This window comes from Helianthus annuus, chromosome 11, assembly GCF_002127325.2.
Source record: "Helianthus annuus cultivar XRQ/B chromosome 11, HanXRQr2.0-SUNRISE, whole genome shotgun sequence".
NCBI lineage: Eukaryota > Viridiplantae > Streptophyta > Magnoliopsida > Asterales > Asteraceae > Helianthus > Helianthus annuus.
The window spans coordinates 36,818,990-36,840,491 of record NC_035443.2 but is presented as its reverse complement, the minus strand read 5'-3'; the positions used below and the strand labels follow the sequence as shown (position 1 = coordinate 36,840,491).

Genomic DNA, 21,502 nt, shown 5'->3' with positions numbered 1-21,502 from the left:
GACATACAAGAAATTCTCCACTGGGCAACAAAAAACAAATCTGTAAGTTCCTAGATGGGCAACCATTATGAGCAAAACAGACAATATTGGTCGCATAAGAGGTGGATGTTACAAACTCATAGCTTCATGTTCCTTGTTGAGAAACGATCATTTATTGTGGATTCATAGTTTAGTGTTCCTCTTCGTGATAATGTTTATGCCATGTATTTGTTAGAAAATTATGTTCAACATCAACGAACAAACCATGTTGAGATAGACATTCGCTTTGTTCAAGAAAAGTCCGAATTGGACACATTCAGGTTTTCATGTGCCATCCTCATTTCAATATGCAATCATCTTTACTAAAGGCCTTCTTCAACATATCTTCACAAGTTTCTGATCCAGTTTGAGCGTACTTCTCCTGCTCAAACTGAGGGGCATACTATATCGTTTGAACTTTTGTACCGGTTTATATCAAAACCACATTATCAATTTGGAGTGTGAAATCATTCTACTTACTACAATATGTTGAAGAAGGCCTATAGTACAATCCAAATTTCCTTTGAATAAATGAAATATGCAGTCCACAAAACAACTAAACTCATGGATACAACTTCAAGGTTGTCAAGATCAAAAACTTACATAGAATTGTTTTTGTTTATGCAGCACTACCAAAATTTAACTTGGGACCAACTTTATTTATACAAGACCTGCATACAAGACCCTATTCAAACGTCATGCTCTTTTTTTTTGTTTAATAAATACAAAGACTATTCATAATTACATGAAAACAATTGTACAATTTGATATTGTATTATTTATTTTAGTATATAGCATTTTGTATAGTTTCAGTATTTATTTCATGTCGACGCGCGCCTTATACTGCCTTAGTCAAAGCTCTGGTTTTTTGCATGCAGCCAACAACTGACACCCCATACCTTACGTCGTCGCACCTTAGACTTGCTTTTATAATGTAATATTTATAGATGATTATAAACTATGATATTGCACATAAGTTTCATTTTTTATATTTGCGTGTAGCAGCTCATCTGGGTGAAACATGATTTAAACAAAAACCTTCTTTATTTAACAGGAAACAAAAAAAAAAACAAAACAAAAAAAGGTTTCGAAAAGATTGGCTTTGGGCCTTAGCTTATTGATTTGGCAAACCGACTCAAGGAATGGAAAATTAAAACCACATTCTTTATTTAATTAAGAATAAGTAAACTATGATTGGTAGTAATTACAAATCTAGAGGATTTAGAAGATGGTTAGAGATAACATGCTGCTTACTCCCTACTCCTTATCACTATTACAATTTACATACTTTAAAACTTGATCACTTATACCATCTAGTGTTGTCCACTTTGTCTCAAAAAGCTACCGGCCCAGACCGGCGCATGCAGCACAGTGACAACTAAGAAAAGTACGATAGTCAGATGATAGGAGTTGTAGTTGTTGTTTGGTATAGAGACTGAGCCGATTTGGGTTTGGAATTGTATCAAATGTATTGAAGTTGTATTGAAGTTCATCATCTAGGGTTACAAAGAAATGGTGCTTATATAGAACACCAAGTTACATATTAGCCCCCTATACTATTTATTTTTCTTCTTTCCGACACTCCCCCTCAAGTTGAGTAGTGGGGTTACCAATGCTCAACTTGCTCAAACAGCTATTAAACGCGTTTCCGTTGACTGCCTTTGTGAGGATATCTGCAAGTTGATCTTTTGATGCTACATATGGGAGCACTATGATTCCTCCTTCCAACTTTTCTTTGATGAAGTGTCGATCTACCTCCACGTGTTTTGTTCGATCATGTTGAACTGGGTTTTCTGAGATTTGTATTGCAGCGGTATTGTCACACATAACTTTACTAGGAGCCTTTTGTGAAAAACCAATGTCTTCTAGCAGTTTCCTGATCCAAAGAACTTCGCTTAACCCTCGAGCTATACCTCTGAACTCTGCTTCTGCACTTGACAGAGCAACCACTTTCTGTTTCTTACTTCTCCAGGTAACTAGGTTTCCGCCAACCAAGGAGAAGTACCCTGATGTAGACCTTCGGTTTCCCTTATCTCCTGCCCAGTCTGCATCAGTGTAGAGCTCAACAGTTAAATGCCCATTTGTTTTGAACAACACACCATGGCCTGCGGTTCCCTTGAGATACCTTAGAATTCTCTGAGCAGCTTCCATGTGGGCAACTTGTGGTTGGTGCATAAACTGACTTATCACTCCAACAGCGTAAGCTATATCAGGGCGAGTATGGGAAAGATAAATTAACTTGCCCACTAGCCTTTGGTATCTTTCTTTGTCTGCGAGCTTTCCATCGAGTTCCATGTGAAGATTATGGTTCACCACCATTGGCGTATCAGCTGGTTTACAATCAATCAACCCAGTTTCTGCCAGGAGATCAAGAACATACTTCTTTTGGCAGATGAAAATCCCCCGTTTAGATCTGAGAACTTCAATTCCAAGGAAGTACTTGAGATTCCCAAGGTCTTTCATTTCAAACTTTGAAAACAAATTCCTTTTCAGTTGTGCTATTTCTTCTACATCATCTCCGGTGATAATCATGTCGTCCACATATATGATCAAGCAAGTTACGAGGCCGTTCCTCCTTTTGAGGAATAAGGTATGATCAGCGTTACTTTGGCGGTACCCGTATTCTTTCATGGCCAATGTGAACTTTCCAAACCATGCCCGAGGAGACTGTTTTAGCCCGTATAGAGATTTCTTCAACCTACAAACTTCCCCATTTTTAAAACCCCCTGAAAAACCTGGAGGTGCTTCCATGTAAACTTCTTCTGTTAGGTCTCCATGAAGAAATGCATTTGTAACATCAAATTGATGAAGGGGCCAATCCTTATTAGCTGCAACGGAAAAGAGGACTCTGATAGTATCCATTTTTGCAACCGGAGAAAATGTCTCAGAGTAATCGATCCCATACGTCTGAGTGTACCCTTTGGCTACAAGCCGGGCTTTGTATCTTCCAATGGAACCATCTGGTTTATATTTAATCGAATACACCCACCGGCATCCAACAATTTTCTTTCCTTTAGGAAGAATGCACTTCTCCCATGTATTGTTTTTCATAAGAGCACGCATCTCCACTTCCATTGCTTCTTCCCAGTTCTTCTTACCTTGAGCTTCCTTTACGGAATTAGGTATCTGTTCAGTGTATAGTGAAGCAACAAATGCTTTTGCGCTGTTAGATAAGTTCCCGTTGACCATATTAGCTACAGGATATCTTGAATTTCTGGTTTCCCTCTCTGGGGAGTACCGTTTTGGAGGAACTCCTCTATTGGCTCTAGGTGGAAGAGAGTATCTTCCGATTGTCTCTACTGAACCTGGTTCAACATGTTCAACCACTGGATCAACCTGTTCAACAACTGGATTAACCTGTTCAACAACTGGATCAACATGTTCTGTAGTTGTCGGTTCTAAATGTTCCCCTGTTGTCCCATAGTTAAAAGACGTAGAACATTCAGGGTTCTCGGTATTTCTTACCTCAGATATCACGTTGGATGGACTTTCTTCAGTGGTACTGTGCTCCGCATATTGTGTGTCTGAGTTTGAAGGGCTCGCAGTACTGTGAGGAAGTTCTGTTGTTACTTCTTCATACAAGGGAATTTGGGTTAGCCAACTCAGAGGGTCTATACATTCATTCTCCCCCTGACCGCTGAGTTGGGTGTTATAAAAGTATTTTGTTTCAAGAAAGTCAACATTCATTGTGGTGAACATTTGACGAGTTGTTGGATTATAACACCGGTAACCGATTTGATCGATCCCATAGCCGACAAATACACATTTCTCAGCACATGGGCCAAGTTTGTTTCGGTTGGTTTTGGGTATATGGACAAAAGCGGTACACCCAAAGATTCGAGGTTCAAGTGTAAGAGGATGGGGAATATTGGCAGATTTAGACAGACAATCTAGGGGAGTCTTGAATTTAAGAGCTTTTGTGGGAAGCCGATTCAGCAGATACACGGAGGTTGCAACTGCCTCCGGCCAGAAAGATTTAGGGACTTGAGATTCGATCAAAAGAGCTCGAGTCATTTCAAGGATAATACGGTTTTTCCGTTCGGAAACACCATTTTGTTCCGGGGTATGGGCACAAGAGGTTTGATGAATTAATCCTTTGGTTGTAAAGAATTGTTTCATAGATGTATTGACAAATTCCCCCCCATTGTCGGATCGAAGGATTTGGATTTGAGTTTGAATCATAGCATAAAACATGACAAATTTTTCGTAAACTTCGGCTTTATTTTTTAAAAAATATACCCATGTCATGCGAGTGCAATCATCCACGAATAATATAAAGTACCGAAGACCCTGCCCCCCTATCACAGGAGCAGGACCCCACACATCAGAATGGATTAATGAGAAAGGTGAAGCAACTTTCGTATTGCTAGGTTTGAACGGGTGTCGATGGCTTTTGGCGCGAAGACAGGTTTCACAATCTATTTTCCCATTTGAAGGGAAGAGTTTTGGAAACAAAAGGTGCGAATAACCATGGGATGGATGTCCCAAACGTCGATGCCATAGCCAGGCGTCCCGGTTATCAGTTCCATGAGCCAACATCACAGTACCCTGGTGAGCCACTTCATCCACATAGTACAATCCTTGGCGCTCAGTACCACGTCCAATAATCACACCCGTCCTGATATCCTGTAGGAGACAGAAAGTAGGGTGCATTAGTACCGTGCAATTTAATTCTTTGGTAATATGACTAATTGACAGTAATTTGTGTGATAAGGACGGAACATAGAGGCAATTTGACAATTTCATAGTTGGTGAAATTTCAATTACTCCTCCTCCTTTCACTTGCATCGTTCCGTTGTTTGCTGTATGTATTTGAGATTTTTGAGGTTGGGTCATTGACCGTATGTCTAATGGTTCAAACGTCATGGTGTCAGTGACACCAGAATCGAAAATCCAAGCACTGTTCTTACTATGATTGATTTCCATTTTTTTTAAACTTTGTCCCGGCACGGTTATTAAGTAACCAACCAAGCCAGCGAATTTATTAATTTCGCTGGATACTTGAACTCGCGTTCAAGATTTTCGTTTGGAATATCGTCGCTAGGTAGCGAAGATATTTTACCGGCGAATTTATTAAATACACCGATTACTTGAACTCGCGTTCAAGATTTGAAAGCCCGCAAATTCGCTACCGACAACGAAAGCGAATTGATCCTTTGAGAATAGCGAAATTATCAAATAGCAAATAAGAGCAGCGAAATTGGTCGGGATTGGTGTCGGTAGCGTAATTATAAAAAAGGAAGTTGGAACAAAAAAGGTAGGTAGCACAAAAAAGGTAGGTCGGTTGAACTTGATTGGACCAATTTCAAAAAAAAATGGTCAAACAAAATTTTGATTGGACCAATGATTGGACCAATGATTGTAACAAAGACTTTGCTCAACAATTAATTTGTAACAAAGACTTTGCTCAACAATTAATTGGAACAACAGGTGTGATACCACGGGTGTGATTGAACAACGATTGGACCGATGGTTTTGCTAGTTCGCGGGAAGTGATGTATCAATTAAACTGATTTGCGGTTGAACACGTTTTGCGGTTTTGCGATTAAACACGACAGATTGAGAACTGGTTTCGGTTTTTCAGGTTTGAGTTTGAATAGGATAGGATAAGTAAAAACTGATTTAGATTTCCATGCGAAGATCGATAGGGGTTTTACGAATCGGAAACCTGCTCTGATACCATGTTGTTTGGTATAGAGACTGAGCCGATTTGGGTTTGGAATTGTATCAAATGTATTGAAGTTGTATTGAAGTTCATCATCTAGGGTTACAAAGAAATGGTGCTTATATAGAACACCAAGTTACATATTAGCCCCCTATACTATTTATTTTTCTTCTTTCCGACAGTAGCCAATCAGCATACGCTAAGCCCTGACTAGACAACTCTCACGATGGCCAATCGTGCAGGAGACAAGAAGTACAAAAGGGACAGTGACGTGGAACCAATCAGGTTGCACCGTTTACTGCTCCATGATCTCCACTCACAGCTGGTGACAGACTCGACAACAAGGACAACCGTCAGGCCACGTGGCTCCAATCACTGTGCGCCAATGTCTTTATCCTCTGCAAGCACTCACAGTCGTGTCAGAGGAGACAAACATGATATTCCTTGTTGGCGACGTCCGGCGCAAGGCCCATCAGCCCATCTCCTTCTCCACACTCTGCGGCTATAAATATCAGCCTTCAACCACAGGTTTAAAGATCGGCTCTCTCACTCTCTCACGCTCTTACTCTTACTCTTAACGCACACTCGTTTTCTCTTCTTAAACGATACTTATTCTCACACCAGGGGCTGGTTACAAGGAGAACCCCCCACCTCTCCTAACGAGTCTCAAGGTGTTTTGTTTTGCAGATTAAACACTCAAATCATCTAGAGGAAAGATTGAGGATTAACCATTCTTGACGAGACCACTCCCACAAGGATAAACCCATCGGTTTAGACTTAGTGTTTCTTCAGGAAGCTACACTCGAACTCGATTCAACATCTCAACGAGCCTTATAAAGCAAGCTTAAGCCTGGCTCGATTGAGTCTAATCCATTTATTTTCAACGAGCCAGTCACATGTCTGGTTTACTTTATATGCAGCATGTGTTATTATTATGACTGTTCTAGAGAGAGTGCACTGCAGGTGAAAGGTATGGCACCTTACCTTACCTAGAGTCATAAGGTGTTTAACAATGTGGTTCACTGATCATAAACGGTGTGGGCACAGTTATTGAAGCAATTGTTACCTATGTCTATCTGTGTTGCTGTTAGAACTCCAAATTACTTGGGTACATGGGTGAGGCCGGGGAAGTGACAAACTACTGAATAATAGCGCTCAGCATTACTTAACACAAGGATTTTTTGCCAATGTCGATTGAGTTAACATATCAATGATTCAATGGGAACTAAAGTTCAAGTACTCATTGCATATGTTTATTACTGATAGAGGATAATAGCGCTCAGCATTACTTAACACTAGGCAACTGAATATGCATGTAAAAGATAAATAAAGATAATGTAATTAAACCACTAGGCAACTGAATATGTAAAACAGTTATAACAGATACAAGAAAATACATCAATATGGAGTTCTTAACCGGTATATATACACAGCGATATAGTTCCAAAAAACATCTTAGAAGTCAACTTTCGAGTGGCATTTTGGGTTGACTTCTAGTGTCAAAATGTTGACCCCAATATCACAAACACTATCAACTTTTGCTCCCACCTTTATAATTTTCAAAACACCCACTTTCCCATGCATAATCGATGTCGAGGTAAAATTTAGATGACCCGTCGCGATATCACTATAAAAATTGGGATCGAGGGCCATTTTACCGCCCGTAATATTTGCATACGCTGTCATAGAAAAACTACCACGAGCGGGCACCTCTGAATGCTCCACGGGAACCTCAGCTATTAACAATCCGCGATAATAAACATATGCAATCGAGTCCTTGAACTTAAAACTCCCATAGTTTCGGTTATTAATCGTCAAGTTTAGAACTATAGTTGCATTTATGCTTACGTTCGGGTATAATTGAACATGCAGGTTTTCAAGATTTGTTGGGTGGGCTGTGATTTGTGGATCCTTTGGTTTAAAGACAGTAAAGTATAAGACTATCGACACAACGATGAAGATGAAAGTTACTGCTATCGTCACGCCACAACAAATCTTGAGACACTTTCGCGATCTTCCTTTTGGTGTTTCCATTTAGGGGATTTTTGACGTATCAGTGTATTCGAATGGATGGTTTTTAATTGTGTGTGTAGATAATTTGATATATAACATGTTTGTTTATATAGATGAAATCAAGGTTGAATGTTGTTTTGTTTAGTACATGAAGAGGCATAAATTTGTAAGATTGTAGATTACGTACATCTGACTTTGTTTGGTTGAACATATTTTTGTTTTTGAAAATATGTATGCTGGTAGTTGCTAATATAGTGGTCATGGTATTTTCATAAATTATACAAGAGTTAAATGCCATTTTAGTCCATGTGGTTTGGGTCATTTTGTCAGTTTAGTCCAAATGTTTCATTTTTCGCTTGTGGGTCCAAAAAGGTTTCACCGTTGCCATTTTAGTCCACTAGGTTAACTTCATCTATTTTTTCTGTTAATAAGAAAGGCAATTCGGTCATTTTATATGTAATTTTGTTAACGGGAAGGGCAATTTGGTCATTTTATATGATTGGTAGTAATTGCTACTCTTGAAGATTTTAGAAGATGGTTAGAAATAACATGTTGCTTACTCCTTAGTCCTTATCACTCTTACATAGGGTAAAATTTGATCATCTCAAGGTTTTGTTTTTGGTTGTCTGAGCGTAAACTTCTCTGGATGTCATGTCACCCAGGGGCGGACCTAAGTTTCTGCGTGGGTACTGGGTGGACACACCCCTTGAAAAAAATTAGTGTATTTTTTAGACAAAAAACCCGTCCTCACCCCTTGAAAATATGTTTGAACCATTCATTCGCACCCCAACAAATAATTTCTAGGTCCGCCACTGATGTCACCTATCATGTATTGCTCACACTCAAACATACATAAAAGTTCTTTCATCCACAACCAATGCTTTCAAAACACATTGATGATCTCTGAGTCTGAGGCGGGATATTTCTTAAGTATCTCTCATATGGTAAGAACAAAACGATACAAATTTCAGCCACCACGTCACACATATTTGGCAGCCTACAACAAACCCCTTGCAGTCGATGTAATTATCGAAAAGATGATCAAGTCGAGTTATTCTCCTGTCGTTTAAATGCTCCAATATTATTTTCATAACCACTGGTGCCTCCTAGGTTGCAAGTTACAACTGAGTTGAGCAGAGCTGATGCAAGTTCAAACTTGCCTCATAAAAGGTGTAGAGAAAGTGAAACTACTGGTATGCTGTCACTAGGATTACTGTGGTAATTCCACATTTTGTGCTCAATATTTAGAATAGCTGTCAACATATATGAATAGCAGATGGGATCCAAAAGTGAAAAGTCAAACAATGGATCAAGTCTAAGACATTTGGAAGTCAACAGTTGGATACAGTACAACGATATAAAAGTCTATTACATGTGAAACTCAACAATTGAGGTCTGACTAGTGAAGTTAATTCAAATGAAATTATAACAGAATGATAGTCAAAGGGAAATTAAAAGGCAACCAGGAGCTGTTGGATGTTCAAGTGTTTTATGGGCAGCTAGTAAAAATGTTAAATTAGAAGATTGGTGGTCAATAGCGTACATAATTCAACCAGAATGCCGAGTAATGGCTGTCGGGAGAACTGGAAAATCAGAAGTTTGACGTTTGCCAATTGAAGGAAAAAAGCCAACTGCAGAGAGTCATCGGTCAAAAAGTCAACACCGACCAGTTAATATACACGTGACTTTTTTAATTTTATACTCTCACGTGTATCCAGCCTTTAGCAAATCCTCTAACATCACCGAAGCTGCAGAATTCTCAGCATCCTTAACCTTCGACCTCTCATTTCCTTTCGCAGATAAAGTTGCATCAGGAATCTCAACTTGAACGGACGATATGTATCTTCTATCATGCGATGGACCCAATTCTTTCTCAACTCTAAAATTAAAACTATAACAGTCAGATCGAAAGTTTTGCAATATAAATTATAGTAATAATCAATATCCAGTGGCGGAACCATACTTATAAGTCGGCTTTGGCCACTTTTGCTTGTTGCATAGTTCATTTAGCTTTTGTTTGGCACCTTCAATCTCTAGTGCATCATTAAAATCAACAATAGCTTGTGGGCCCGTATCACTAGTTTTAGGTTTTGTTATTTTTAACAAAGCGGCCTCGGCTGCATGAAGCTTTGCATTCTCTTTGGTGTCGGAAGAGCGGGATACGATAAGTATACCATCCATATAGACACTTGCAACGGTTTTGTCACCTGCGAGTTTATATAGATTAGAACGACATTTAATCAAATCCAAAGTTTCATTTTGAAACACTCACCATTCCTCCGGTATTGTATATCAAGTTGTTTTCCGTCCTTTTGACAAGCCTCATACAGTGCAGTAATAGGTTGTGGTTCAGCCAAAATGTCATCAAGCATGACTAACGGTTCAAGTAGGTGCCCAAAAATCTGAAAATTCAGGTTCACCTTGTTAGTTTCATTCAATATTAAATATAATTACGGAATCTTGTTGAACGTAAACAAACCATCCATGTATCTTGCAAGTTAAATCTACAATCAACGTATACAGCTGCAGCGACAGATTCAACGATATCCGCAAGTACTTTTGGAGCTTTCATCTGTCCACCATACACAACCATATCTTCTTCACCGACTTCAATCAAAAATTCGAAAACCTAACAAAATCAAACACAAAAAAAAAAAAATCCCCAATTTTAATATCAGTCAAAACAATACAAATACTATGCAGATATCAAAATTTCCTAAGCCTATTAGAAAAAAAATCAAACACCAAAATTCTCTAACTTCAACATCGAATCGATACAAATACTAAGCGGATATCAAAAATTCCAAAACCTAACAAAAACAAACACTAAAATTCTCCAACTTCAATATAAAATCGATACTAATAATATGCAGATATCAACAATTCCCAAACCTAACGAAATCAAGCACCAAAATTCTACAACTTCAATATCAAATCGATACAAATTATATGCACATATCAAAAAATCCAAAACATAACAAAATCAAAAATAAAAATTCTAAATTTCAATATCAGTCATATCAGTCAAAACAATACAAATAACATGCAGATATCAAATAATCCAAAACCTAACAAAATCAAACACCAAAAATCCCCAATTTCAACATCAAAATCAATACAAATAACATGCAAATATCAAAAACTCCCAGACCTAACAAAATTATCTCAAATTTCAAAACAAACAACATACAAATAACCAAACACATCAATGTACTACCTTATCATTAAGAACAGTAGCTTTATTATGCCTCACGTACTTATGCAGCCCATGATTAACCGCAACCCTAGCAAGCTTCTCATTACTTACATTCGCAGCCCGAAGCCGCGAGAGTATACCCGCATCAACATCCGGATATTTCAAGAAGAAATAGTTCGATATCATTTGTGCGATAACCGCATCGCCCAAAAACTCCAGCCGCTGATACGACAAACCATCGGTGCAAGAAGAATGCGTTAACGCTTCTTCTAACAGCCTCTTGTTCTTGAAACTGTACGATAATATAGACTCAACGGCTGCTATTGAGTCTTCTATGGTTATTGATTGTTGAACGGGTTGTGTGGAGGGTTGGAGACACAGATCCGTGCCGTATGTGTGGATGATTTTTTCTTGTGGGTGGGTTTTTCGCTTGCTTGATCTGTGATTCGTGGGTTTTTTGTTGTTGTTAAACCCTCGTTTCTTCATCTTAATCTTCAAGAACAATGATGAACAGATGATGTTTTTTTCGCAGAACCGTTGGTATACGTCAACCACCGGAAAACGAGAACAGTGCAGCGACACAGTTGAGTCTCCTCCTTCGTGGTGGATTGCGGTGGTTTGGGCTAGGTTTGACAGAGAGAGAAAAGGAGGGGAAGACAGTCTGATGCAACTTTGAAAGTTGGGTTAAAATTGAAGAGCATATGAGATAATATTTAAGTTTTCATTTACAAAATTTAAAATCGGCCCGTCTGTCCAATTAAATTTTTTTTTGATGGTATTCCAACGATTTAAAAAATGTGATAATATTCTTTTGAGTTTATTTCTTTCAGCTAGCTGGTTGTTATATTGAACCAGAATAGATATCGAACGAAACCTTGCAACATAGCGCAGGTAATCTCACTGGTTGTATCTAAAAATAAAGAGTCAAAATCGTCTCTAAGATTTGAGTATATTTGTCAGTTTCATTCAAAAGAATTTTTTTTTATCATATTGTCTTTCATTTTAAGGATTTTTTCCTATTTTCATCCAAATGTCAAATTTGCATTATTTTTTCGGTCAGACACTTGGATGAAAATGACAAAAAATCCCAACTCGCAGGGACGATTTTGGTAAAAAAAAATGTTAAATGTTTGGATGAAAATAGCAAAAAATCCTAAAAGTGAAGGATAATACGATGCAAAAAAGTTGTTTTCGATGAAACTGGTAAATATGATTTTGACATTTTACTCTATTAAATGGTAATCAATTATTTTACGTTTTAAAAATTAAAATTAAAACCTAAAATTTTGAGGTTTAAAACGTAAAATAATTGAATATGTTAGTATTTTCATTTTTCATAACATAATAAAAATATGAAGTATATGTTACTATTTTCATTTTTCATAACATAATAAAAATATTAAGTTAGTTGAAAAGAAAAGGTTCAAAATGGAAAAGAAATATGGGTTTTGATCCAAATAACTTGAGTAACCTGAAATTTGATTCCTTGCATGATTTTGAAAAGAGTATCAAATTTTCACAAAGTTTATCATGGATTAAATCAGGCAGGAATGGATTTTCCTCGGCTAGTTCGAATTAAGTTGATGGTTTTTTTTATTTATCTGGACAGGTAATTTTTTAAAGAAAGTTTCCGTTTGATGACAACTAGTATTATACCTCGCACACCGAATTATTCAATAAACTTTGTCAGATGGTTCAATATTGCAATCCTGCCTTTCTAGTTGGATGACGACTACAGGCCAAGTTGCAATAGAACATATCAACTTCTAGCATGGTATCATTAAGCATAATTCACTAGTTCAATTCAAAATAATTAATGGCACAATAGAGACTAAAAAAAAAAGCTCAAAACCCTATGGTCCGGTTCACATTTTTTTCCACTCGGTTTCATGTATAAACCGTAAACCAAACTATTCGGTATGGTTTGTAAATTCCTGAATCGTCCGACTGAAAAAAAGAATCCGGACCGCAAAACCAACCCGATGGCCGATTTTACCATTTCAAACCGAACCATAAACAAACCTAGTTTCTTCTAGTAACTTGATAAAACCAAACATGTTTACCAATTACCACCCTTTTAGCTTGAGCTCTATGCTTCAAACTCATTTTTTCTCTAAACTTGACTAACACGAGTTTAAGTCGATAAAACTACATCTCGTTTACAACCTTATTCTTTCATTTCCCTTTGTCTATTTAGATGCAAAAACAAAAGTTAATGTTAACTTTGTATGCGATCAAACTGGCTAATCGAAAAGTAAATGAGACGGAGAACACAAGAGAACCACAACCAGAATATTTACAGTAACCTCATTAGTTTACGATGTTAAACAAGAGTTACTCTAATTTCTAGAATCAGGTATATCCAGCCTCTCGCAAAACACAAAACATCAATGAAGCCGCAGAATTCTCAGCATCCTTTACCCTACTTCTCTCACTTCCTTTCACAGACAAAACTGTACCAGAAACCTCCACTTGAACAGACGATACGTATCTTTTATCATGTCCACGACCCAACTCCTGCTCAACTCTAAAATTAAAACTAAAGCAGTCAGATTAAACCGTTTACAGTGTAAATGACGGTAATAATCATACCTGTAATTTGGCTTTGGCCACTTCTTCTTGTTGCTGAGTTCAAGTAGTTTCAGTTTCGCACCTTCAATCTCCATTAATTCATTGAAATCAAGATCATCACCACTTCTAGATTTCGGTATTTTCAACAAAGCAGCCTCGGCTGCAAGAAGCTTTGCATTCTTTAGGGAATCGGAACAGCCAGATGCAATAAATGTATCATCCACAAACACACTTGCAATGTTTCTGCCACCTGAGAATTTAGATAGGTTAGATCAGATATGGTAAATCCAAAGTTGCATATTAACAACAAGCTCTCACCATTCTTCGAGTATCGTATATCAACCCGCTTCCCATCCTTCCGGCATGCCCCATACAGTGCTGTAATAGGCTGTGGTTGAGCCAAAATGCCATCAAGCGTTACTAACGGCTCGAGTAGGTTTCTGAATATCTGTATACATCATCATCATATCAAACACATTAATCAAAATTTTTATTCACATTCTTACTTTCATTCAAGATCTAATATAAGTTCAGAGTTGTAATCGCTAATTAAACATAACCAAACTCATAGGAACGAACTTACCGACCACATCATTTGAATGTTGAACCCACAATCAATGTATACAGCTGCAGCCATCGATTCTACAATATCTGCAAGAACTTTTGGGGCTGTCATCTGTCCACCATACACAGCCATCTGTTCTTCTTCCTCAACTTTAATAAAAAACTCCCAAACCTAACAAAATCAAACACCAAAAGTCTCCGGTTTCAATAGCAAGACATATATTATAATGTATAACCGGTATGAAATATAAACATCGGTCGTCTTGATCCAAACAGTAAGCAGATCATACACAGCCATCTGTTCTTCATCCTCAAGTTTTTTAAAGAAATTCCCAAACCTAACAACACCAAACACCAAAAGTCTCCAATTTCAATAGCAAGGCATAATGTACAAAACTATAAACGGTATGAAATATAAATATCAATCAATTTTATCCAAACAGTATGACAGCTATCTGTTCTTCTTCCTCAACTTTAATAAGAAAAAAATTCTCAACGTAACAAAACCGAACACCAAAAGTCACCGGTTTCAATAGCAAGGCATGAATACGAAACATATATATCAGTCAATTTGATCCAAACAGCATGCAGTTCATACACAGCCACAGAACAGAACTCCAATGTCCGACCACCCTTTCACAGTCCAAATCCAAACTCAGAAGTCAGACCACCCCTCTCACGAGTCGATTCTAATTTCTAAACTTCTTTTTTTTAGAATGGCGAATGCTACATTATTCAAATTCTCTAAACTTTACCTTTTTTTTTTTTTTTTGAACGGCCAACAAACTTAATCCCGAGCACTCTCGGGGCACCTACTGGACAAACGGAGTACTCCGAGAGTAACCCGAGTCCACCACCAATTCCGGGGAAAACCCGGTAACCCACCTGCCCGTAGGCACGACGGTGAAATTACCGGTAAAACCCGTTTGGCTCAAGGATCCAACCCAGGTTTCCCTGGGTCTCCCATCATTGCCCACCAGTGCCTCACTCTGCACCAAGTGGGAGTCGAACCTGCATCTCTCAAGAGAAATGCAAGCCCTCCACCACTTATATATGTGCAGTGTGCTAGATTAATTACTAGATTATTGATTAGTGTATTAGATTTATAGTTAATTAATTGATTATTTGCTAGAATGTGAATTAATATAAGCTTGAAACCATAGTTGTTAAAAGCTCTTGTGCCTACCTAGCAACGCAAGCCAATTGCGCCTTTAGTCGAGGCAATTGCGCTTTAATTCTCCAGGTGATGGTTCATGCGCATATTCCAGCGAGATTCCTAAATTCAAATGAGTTTCCGGCCAAATTCTTTAAATGATGGCAAGATTCCAACGAGATTTCTACTTTTATCTAACGAAAACTAATAAACTAACATTTATAACTTTTGGTACTAAATAAACGATATAAAATGTTCTATAATAGCTTTAGTTTTATCTTATTTGAACAATAGTATTAATTTTCTATTATATAAAAATATTTTAAGTTTTTTTGTTGTGCGCTTTTTTTCTCCTCAGGCCCGCGCTTTTTTTGCGCCTTGCGCCTATGCCACAGGTGAGACCTATGCGCCTTGAGTGCGCCTAACGCCTTTAATAACTAACTATGCTTGAAACTAAAACTTGTTACTATATTACTTATCAGAATATTTGACATTTAGTTTGACTTAATTATTATTCTATTATGTGACCCGACCCGACCCGACCCGACCCGACCTGAACCAGACCGAACATTTATTTAATATTTAGCAGTACACAACTGGTCCCATACAAAAGTTCCTCAACCTCAATATAAGATTCCCAATCCTAACAAAACCAAACACCAGAAGCCTCCAATTTCAAACACAAATTATAATGTATAAATCAGTCAATTTGACGACCCAAACACTATAATAACAATGAAAATACCTTATGACTCAATTTGCTATGTCGAATATACTTATGAAGCCCATGATGAACCGCAACTCGAGCAAGCCTCTCATTACTAACATTGGCAGCACGAAGATCAGAGAGTTTACCAGCATCAATATCAGGGTACGTCAAGTAGAAGAAGCTTGAAATCGCGAGTCCGAGAGCAGAGTCACCCAGAAACTCCAGCCGTTGGTACGACGGGCCGTCGGCGTAAGTAGGATGTGTTAAGGCTTGTTCTAGAAGCTTCTTGTTTTGAAATGTGTACATTATTATGGATTCTACTGCAGTAACTGAATACTCCATGTCCATCATGGTGTCTGGTTTTGAATGCATTTTGACGCCATATGTGTTGATGATTTGCTCCGATCGTGTAGGGGGTGGATCGGTGGGTTCGGCTAACATGGCTTGAAAATCGTTAAAACCCTAATGGAAGCTCCAACAACAGGGTTTTGTTTTGGGTTTTTGAAGATTTTTGATTTCCCTTGTTTGATTAAAACTTTGCAAAAATTACAACTTTTGTTCTTTTATCTTAATACGACTAGGTTAAAAACCCGTATATTACACGAGTTACATAAATATAATTTTATATAATATAAACAATAAAAAGATATATATTTTTAAATAAACTCGTATATTGCATGTGTTGAATAAAATATAATGTCGTATGTTAATACAAACAATCATCAAGATTTATCTTTTAAAAATGAATATTGATATACTATTTACTTATTATAGATTTATCTTTTAAAAATAAACATTAATGTACTATTTACTTATTATAACATTTTACTTTGTTAAATATGTATTCTTAACTAATTTTTTGTTTAAAATAATTATTATTATTTAATATGATCATAATAAAAATAAAGGTTTATATTCTTATTATCTAATTTTTTGTTTAAAATTATTATTATTATGTTTATTATTATTATTATTATTATTATTATTATTATTTAATATGATCATCATAATAAAAATAAACGGTTATATTCTTATCTAATTTTTTGTTTAGAATTATTATTATTATTATTATTATTATTATTATAATTTAATATGATCATAAAAAAAAAAACAAATGTTTATCCTTATCTAAATATTTATTTTTATCTAATATTTTTGTTTAAAATTTAAAATTATTATTATTATTTAATATGAGAGATAAATAGGAAAATAAGGTGAGAAAGCACCAGTAAGTGACTAGTGTCCAAAAAAGATTTCCATTTATTAGTATAGGAAGATTTTAGAGGCGGTGTCCTTTTTTTCAACGAATTTGGACATGTTTGGCCCTTTATAGGGAATTTTGTCGCACGTTACGTCCTTTGACTCTAACCCTGTTAATTATTTTGGTTAAATATGGTCATGTGCCTTGCACATGATTACATTCTTGTCATTTCACCATCCAAGGAATATTGTGTAAATAATTTATATTGAGGGACTATTTTGTAAAAAAATATACAAATACAAAAATAGATCAACTCTTCCTCTCACTCTAAAGTCTCCCCCTCTTTCTCCTCTCTTTTTTCTTTCTCTCTAAGATCTGCTCCCACCACAACCACCAGATCTCCGGCCGTGAACTCAAATCTCCGGTGGAATTGGAAGATGGTTAGTGTTCGATGACGAAGGGCCCTAAAGTAGAATCGGAAGGTGGTGGTGGTTATAAACCGAACCCACTCGCTCTATTCGATCTCCTGACACCTGAATCAACCTCCACATTGTTTCGAACTTCATCACAAATCATATTATCAATTGTACCTGTTTCCTGCACCTCGTGTTCGTCTTCAGATGCATCAACCTCTTTCTCCGGTTCAGATTTATGTTTTATAGTGTTGTTCTTATTCTTCTTTACACCGTTTTCGCCTTCAAAACACTAGGTTTCTGTTCATCTGCATCATTGTCAGATCGTGAATCGTCTCGGGATCATCGTTGTTTGTAACTGTTGTCGCCATGGGAATTCCTCTGTTTTCAGATGGAAACGAAGCGAATTCAAGGAGAATTTTGAGGTAAATGAGTTTTTAGGGCTTCGAGTATGGTTTTATTGTGGATTTTGAGATAACTGTAGACGCATAACCGAATGGTTTTTAAGCCGATTATGGAGGTAGTGGTGGGTTTTTGTGGAGGTGTTAGCTGATTTGTGGTGGGTTGATGGTGGTGGTAGTGGTGGTGGGTCTTGGGTGAAGCTGATTGTGTGTGAGAGAGTGGGTGGTAGAGGGAGAAAGTTGTAGGGAGAGAGAGGGTGATTTTTTATTTTTAAAAATGTTTTGTTTTATTTTTTTATATAATATTAAATAAAAGGGTAAAAAAGACTAAAATACCCTTGGGTAACCATACTTAAAAAAAATCTAACTGGGTTAGGGTCAAAAAACAAAACGTGCAACAAAATTCCCTATAAAGGGCAAAATCTATCAAAATTCGTCGAAAATGACACCGCCTGAAAAATGGTATATAGATAAAGGACAAAACGTGTAATTTTTCCTATATATATATATAATTTATACTTGGTAAAAAAATTGGTGTTTTGACTAAGTATGAACAATTATGGCTTGCATGGCTTATTTGGCTTAGGTATTATGTGCATGGCTTGTTTGGCTTATGTGATAATTGCATGGCTTAGTTTGGCTTATATATATATATATATATATATATATATATATATATATATATATATATATATATATATATATATGGTAATGTTCATGCGAGAACCACCATTATTGCGAGAATCGCGAGAACCTGTTGGAACTTTTGAGATCGTTCATACTTGTTCTGGATTAGTTTTATAGTGGTTTGTAGCCAATCTAATAGTATAGGGGCTTATTTTGTAATTCTCTAGAATTAGGAATCCTGACTTGGTGTAGATAAGATTCCAGCAAATTTATAAATTTGCTGGCAAGTCAGGAACACTGTATATAGCCCTTGTATTGTAACCACTTCAAGCTTTTGGCTCTCTTAATGAATATTGGTGTTGTTTACATTCAATCATTGTTCTTGTGCTCTAATCTGATATCCAAGGTGCTTTATTGATTTACACTATTGTTTGGATTCAATACAACACTTGTTGTATTCATTAATCCATTAGCTTCACCTTCATCTTTGATCATTCTTAACTTTTTCATAGTTCAAACATTTAATCAACAGGTGTTTTGGGCTAAAACAACCAACCATCATGATCCAGATTGATATTGGGATCTACAATTTGGTATCAGAGCCTTAGTGCTCTTGGTTATTGTGTTCTTGTTGAGATTTTTCATAGTTTTGAAGGTTTTTTTCAAAAGTTTCAAGGTTTTCAAATTTTTGGACTTAAAATGGATTGATTTGGTGTGTTTAATCGATAGGTTGTTGTTAATATATGATTAGGGAGTCATTTTGGACATTTTGATGCATCAAAACATGGTTTTTGAGCTGTTTTTGAGTGATTAGAGGGTTTTAGTTCGTGTTAAACCCTCTGTCCAGCGAAATTAATATGAATACAGCGAACAATATTTGAAGATAGCGAAATTAAATTTTGAATGCAGCGAAAATATTGTTGAATATAGCGAACATAGCGAAATCTTTTCGGAGCTCATCGCATGATCATTAATTTCGACGATAATCATTCGAGCGAAATTATTGATTATCGGCGAAATAGTGTTAAGTGACCCTGTAGCGATATTATCGAAGGCGACTTCGAGAACTGTGATATTGAACCACAGCGTTCTTATCATGGTAATCGGCGAAATTAGTCAAACTAACGTTTGTGTTGCTTGTATCAGCGGAATTAGCTTGTTCGCTCGTGCAGGACATCATTGTGTACCAGCGAAGATAGGAGATCGATGAAGATTTTCAGCGAAATTGTTCGTGCTTCTCAAATTATTGGCGAAATTAATACTGTTACCGGCCTCTAGTGACCTGTCAGCGAATTTAGCCTCTGATCAGCTCTCTTTTGTCAAAATCAAGCCAAGATGTCGTTGAATCAACTAAGTCCAATTGCTCAAGCGGAACTTGAGACCGGAACCACTACTAGGCCACCAAAGTTGAAAGGGGCTGAAGACTTCAGCACTTGGAAGACCCGCATTCAGTCGTTCTTCGAGTACACAGACTACAATCTGTGGCTCTCTGTCACCACTGGACCTCACATTCCAACGGTTGTTCGAGGAGATGCGGTAGTTGCTAACAATGATGCAACCACCTTCACTGATGAAGACAAGGCTCTAATCCAACGTGATCGTCGTGCTCATGCTGCCTTACCCATGGCACTGTCAACTGATGACTGTAACATGTTTGAAGAACACCGAACTACAAATGCACTCTGGAATGCATTAATTGAGTATTATGAGGGAAATGAAGAGCTGATCGAAAGCAAGAGAGACATGGTGCAGAAACAATATGACATGTTTTGTGGAGTTCGTGGAGAAAGTCTTTCCAATCACATCGTCGCTTTTTGAATATGATGACCAAAATGAAGAAGGCGGGAAATCCTGTCACAAACCGTGCTGCAATAAAGAAGCTGCTAGATTCACTCCCCAAGGAATGGAGTCTTCAATGCATGATGATCAAGAAGGATTTCCTCAACAACCCAAATCCTGTCACTCTGTCCGACTTGATTAACACCCTAAGAGCCTTCGAAATAGATGTCAACAAACGAGAGATGAACACTACTGGTTACCCACCAAAGTCAACTCAAACCTCTGTTGGATTGAAGAATGCGGCATTTCTTGCTTCAGGAGGCATCAGTCCACAAGCTTCCGACTTAATTTATGCCAATGCTTCCGCAAGCGCATCGAAAGCTCCACAACCTAGTGAGAAGACTATCACGGTTGGTGATACACAAGCGTTGAAAGTGTCGACTGAAAACGTGGCACTTTTCAACATGTTTCTGAGCAGCTATGAAGCTTTGATGTCTGGAGAATTGAAGAAGGAGATGTTCACTGCTGAAGACATGTATCAGGTTGATCCAGATGACATGGAAGAAATGGATCTGAAATGGCAGATGGCCATGATCACTTTGAGGTTAAAGAAATTTCAAGATAAAACAGGAAAGCGTTTGGGTCTTGGAAAAGCTGGTTTTGATAAATCCAAACTAAGATGCTACAACTGTAAGAATCTGGGCCATTTCAAGCGTGACTGCCCCTTGCTGAAAGAAGGAAACATTGAATCAACTCCTGTTGTAAAACAAATCACCGTTGAAGAAAACAAGAACAACGCGTCTCCTAGCACGCCAAAAGCTTTAGTCGTCGAAGACTATGATTGGAGTGAAGAAATTGCTGAAGCTAAGGAGCAAGTCAATAAAGCTCTCATGGCAAAGATCTCAAGTAAGTCCTCATCGAAGCAGTTTGAGAAACAGACAGCTGGAATTCCAAAAGGAGACAATACTGCTGACAAAGGTCTGAAAAGCATTCTCACCTCCATGGAGCCTGAGAAAGAAAAGAAGTCTGGAGAAGCAAAGGAGCATGTGTCTGAAGAGGCATCTGATCAGAAGAAGGACAAAGAAAAGGTCCCAGCTGCAGCTATGAAAACAGAATCTTCAAAAGAAAAAGCTGACAAAGACTTGGTAAACAGTATTCCGCATAGTTTTAAAATAAAATTATGCACACCTGC

General features: G+C 37.3%; 2 protein-coding genes across 2 annotated transcripts; both read right to left on the bottom strand.

The window, feature by feature from the left end:
* Positions 1-7,019: 7,019 nt before the first annotated feature.
* On the bottom strand, positions 7,020-7,916 carry LOC110924061 (late embryogenesis abundant protein At1g64065). The gene has a single exon (XM_022168103.2). It carries the CDS (start codon positions 7,715-7,717, stop codon positions 7,139-7,141), a length of 579 nt encoding a protein of 192 aa, XP_022023795.1. The 5' UTR covers positions 7,718-7,916; the 3' UTR covers positions 7,020-7,138.
* A 1,066-nt stretch (positions 7,917-8,982) lies between these two features.
* Positions 8,983-16,416, bottom strand: LOC110924060. The gene is made up of 10 exons (XM_035979847.1): positions 15,926-16,416; positions 14,047-14,199; positions 13,782-13,911; positions 13,485-13,713; positions 13,248-13,419; positions 10,914-11,570; positions 10,176-10,325; positions 9,969-10,098; positions 9,660-9,903; positions 8,983-9,575 (listed from the first exon to the last, which is right to left on the bottom strand). The coding sequence occupies exons 1-10, from the start codon at positions 16,328-16,330 to the stop codon at positions 9,401-9,403; spliced, it is 2,445 nt and encodes an 814-aa protein (XP_035835740.1). The 5' UTR covers positions 16,331-16,416; the 3' UTR covers positions 8,983-9,400.
* Between the last annotated feature and the right edge of the window lie 5,086 nt (positions 16,417-21,502).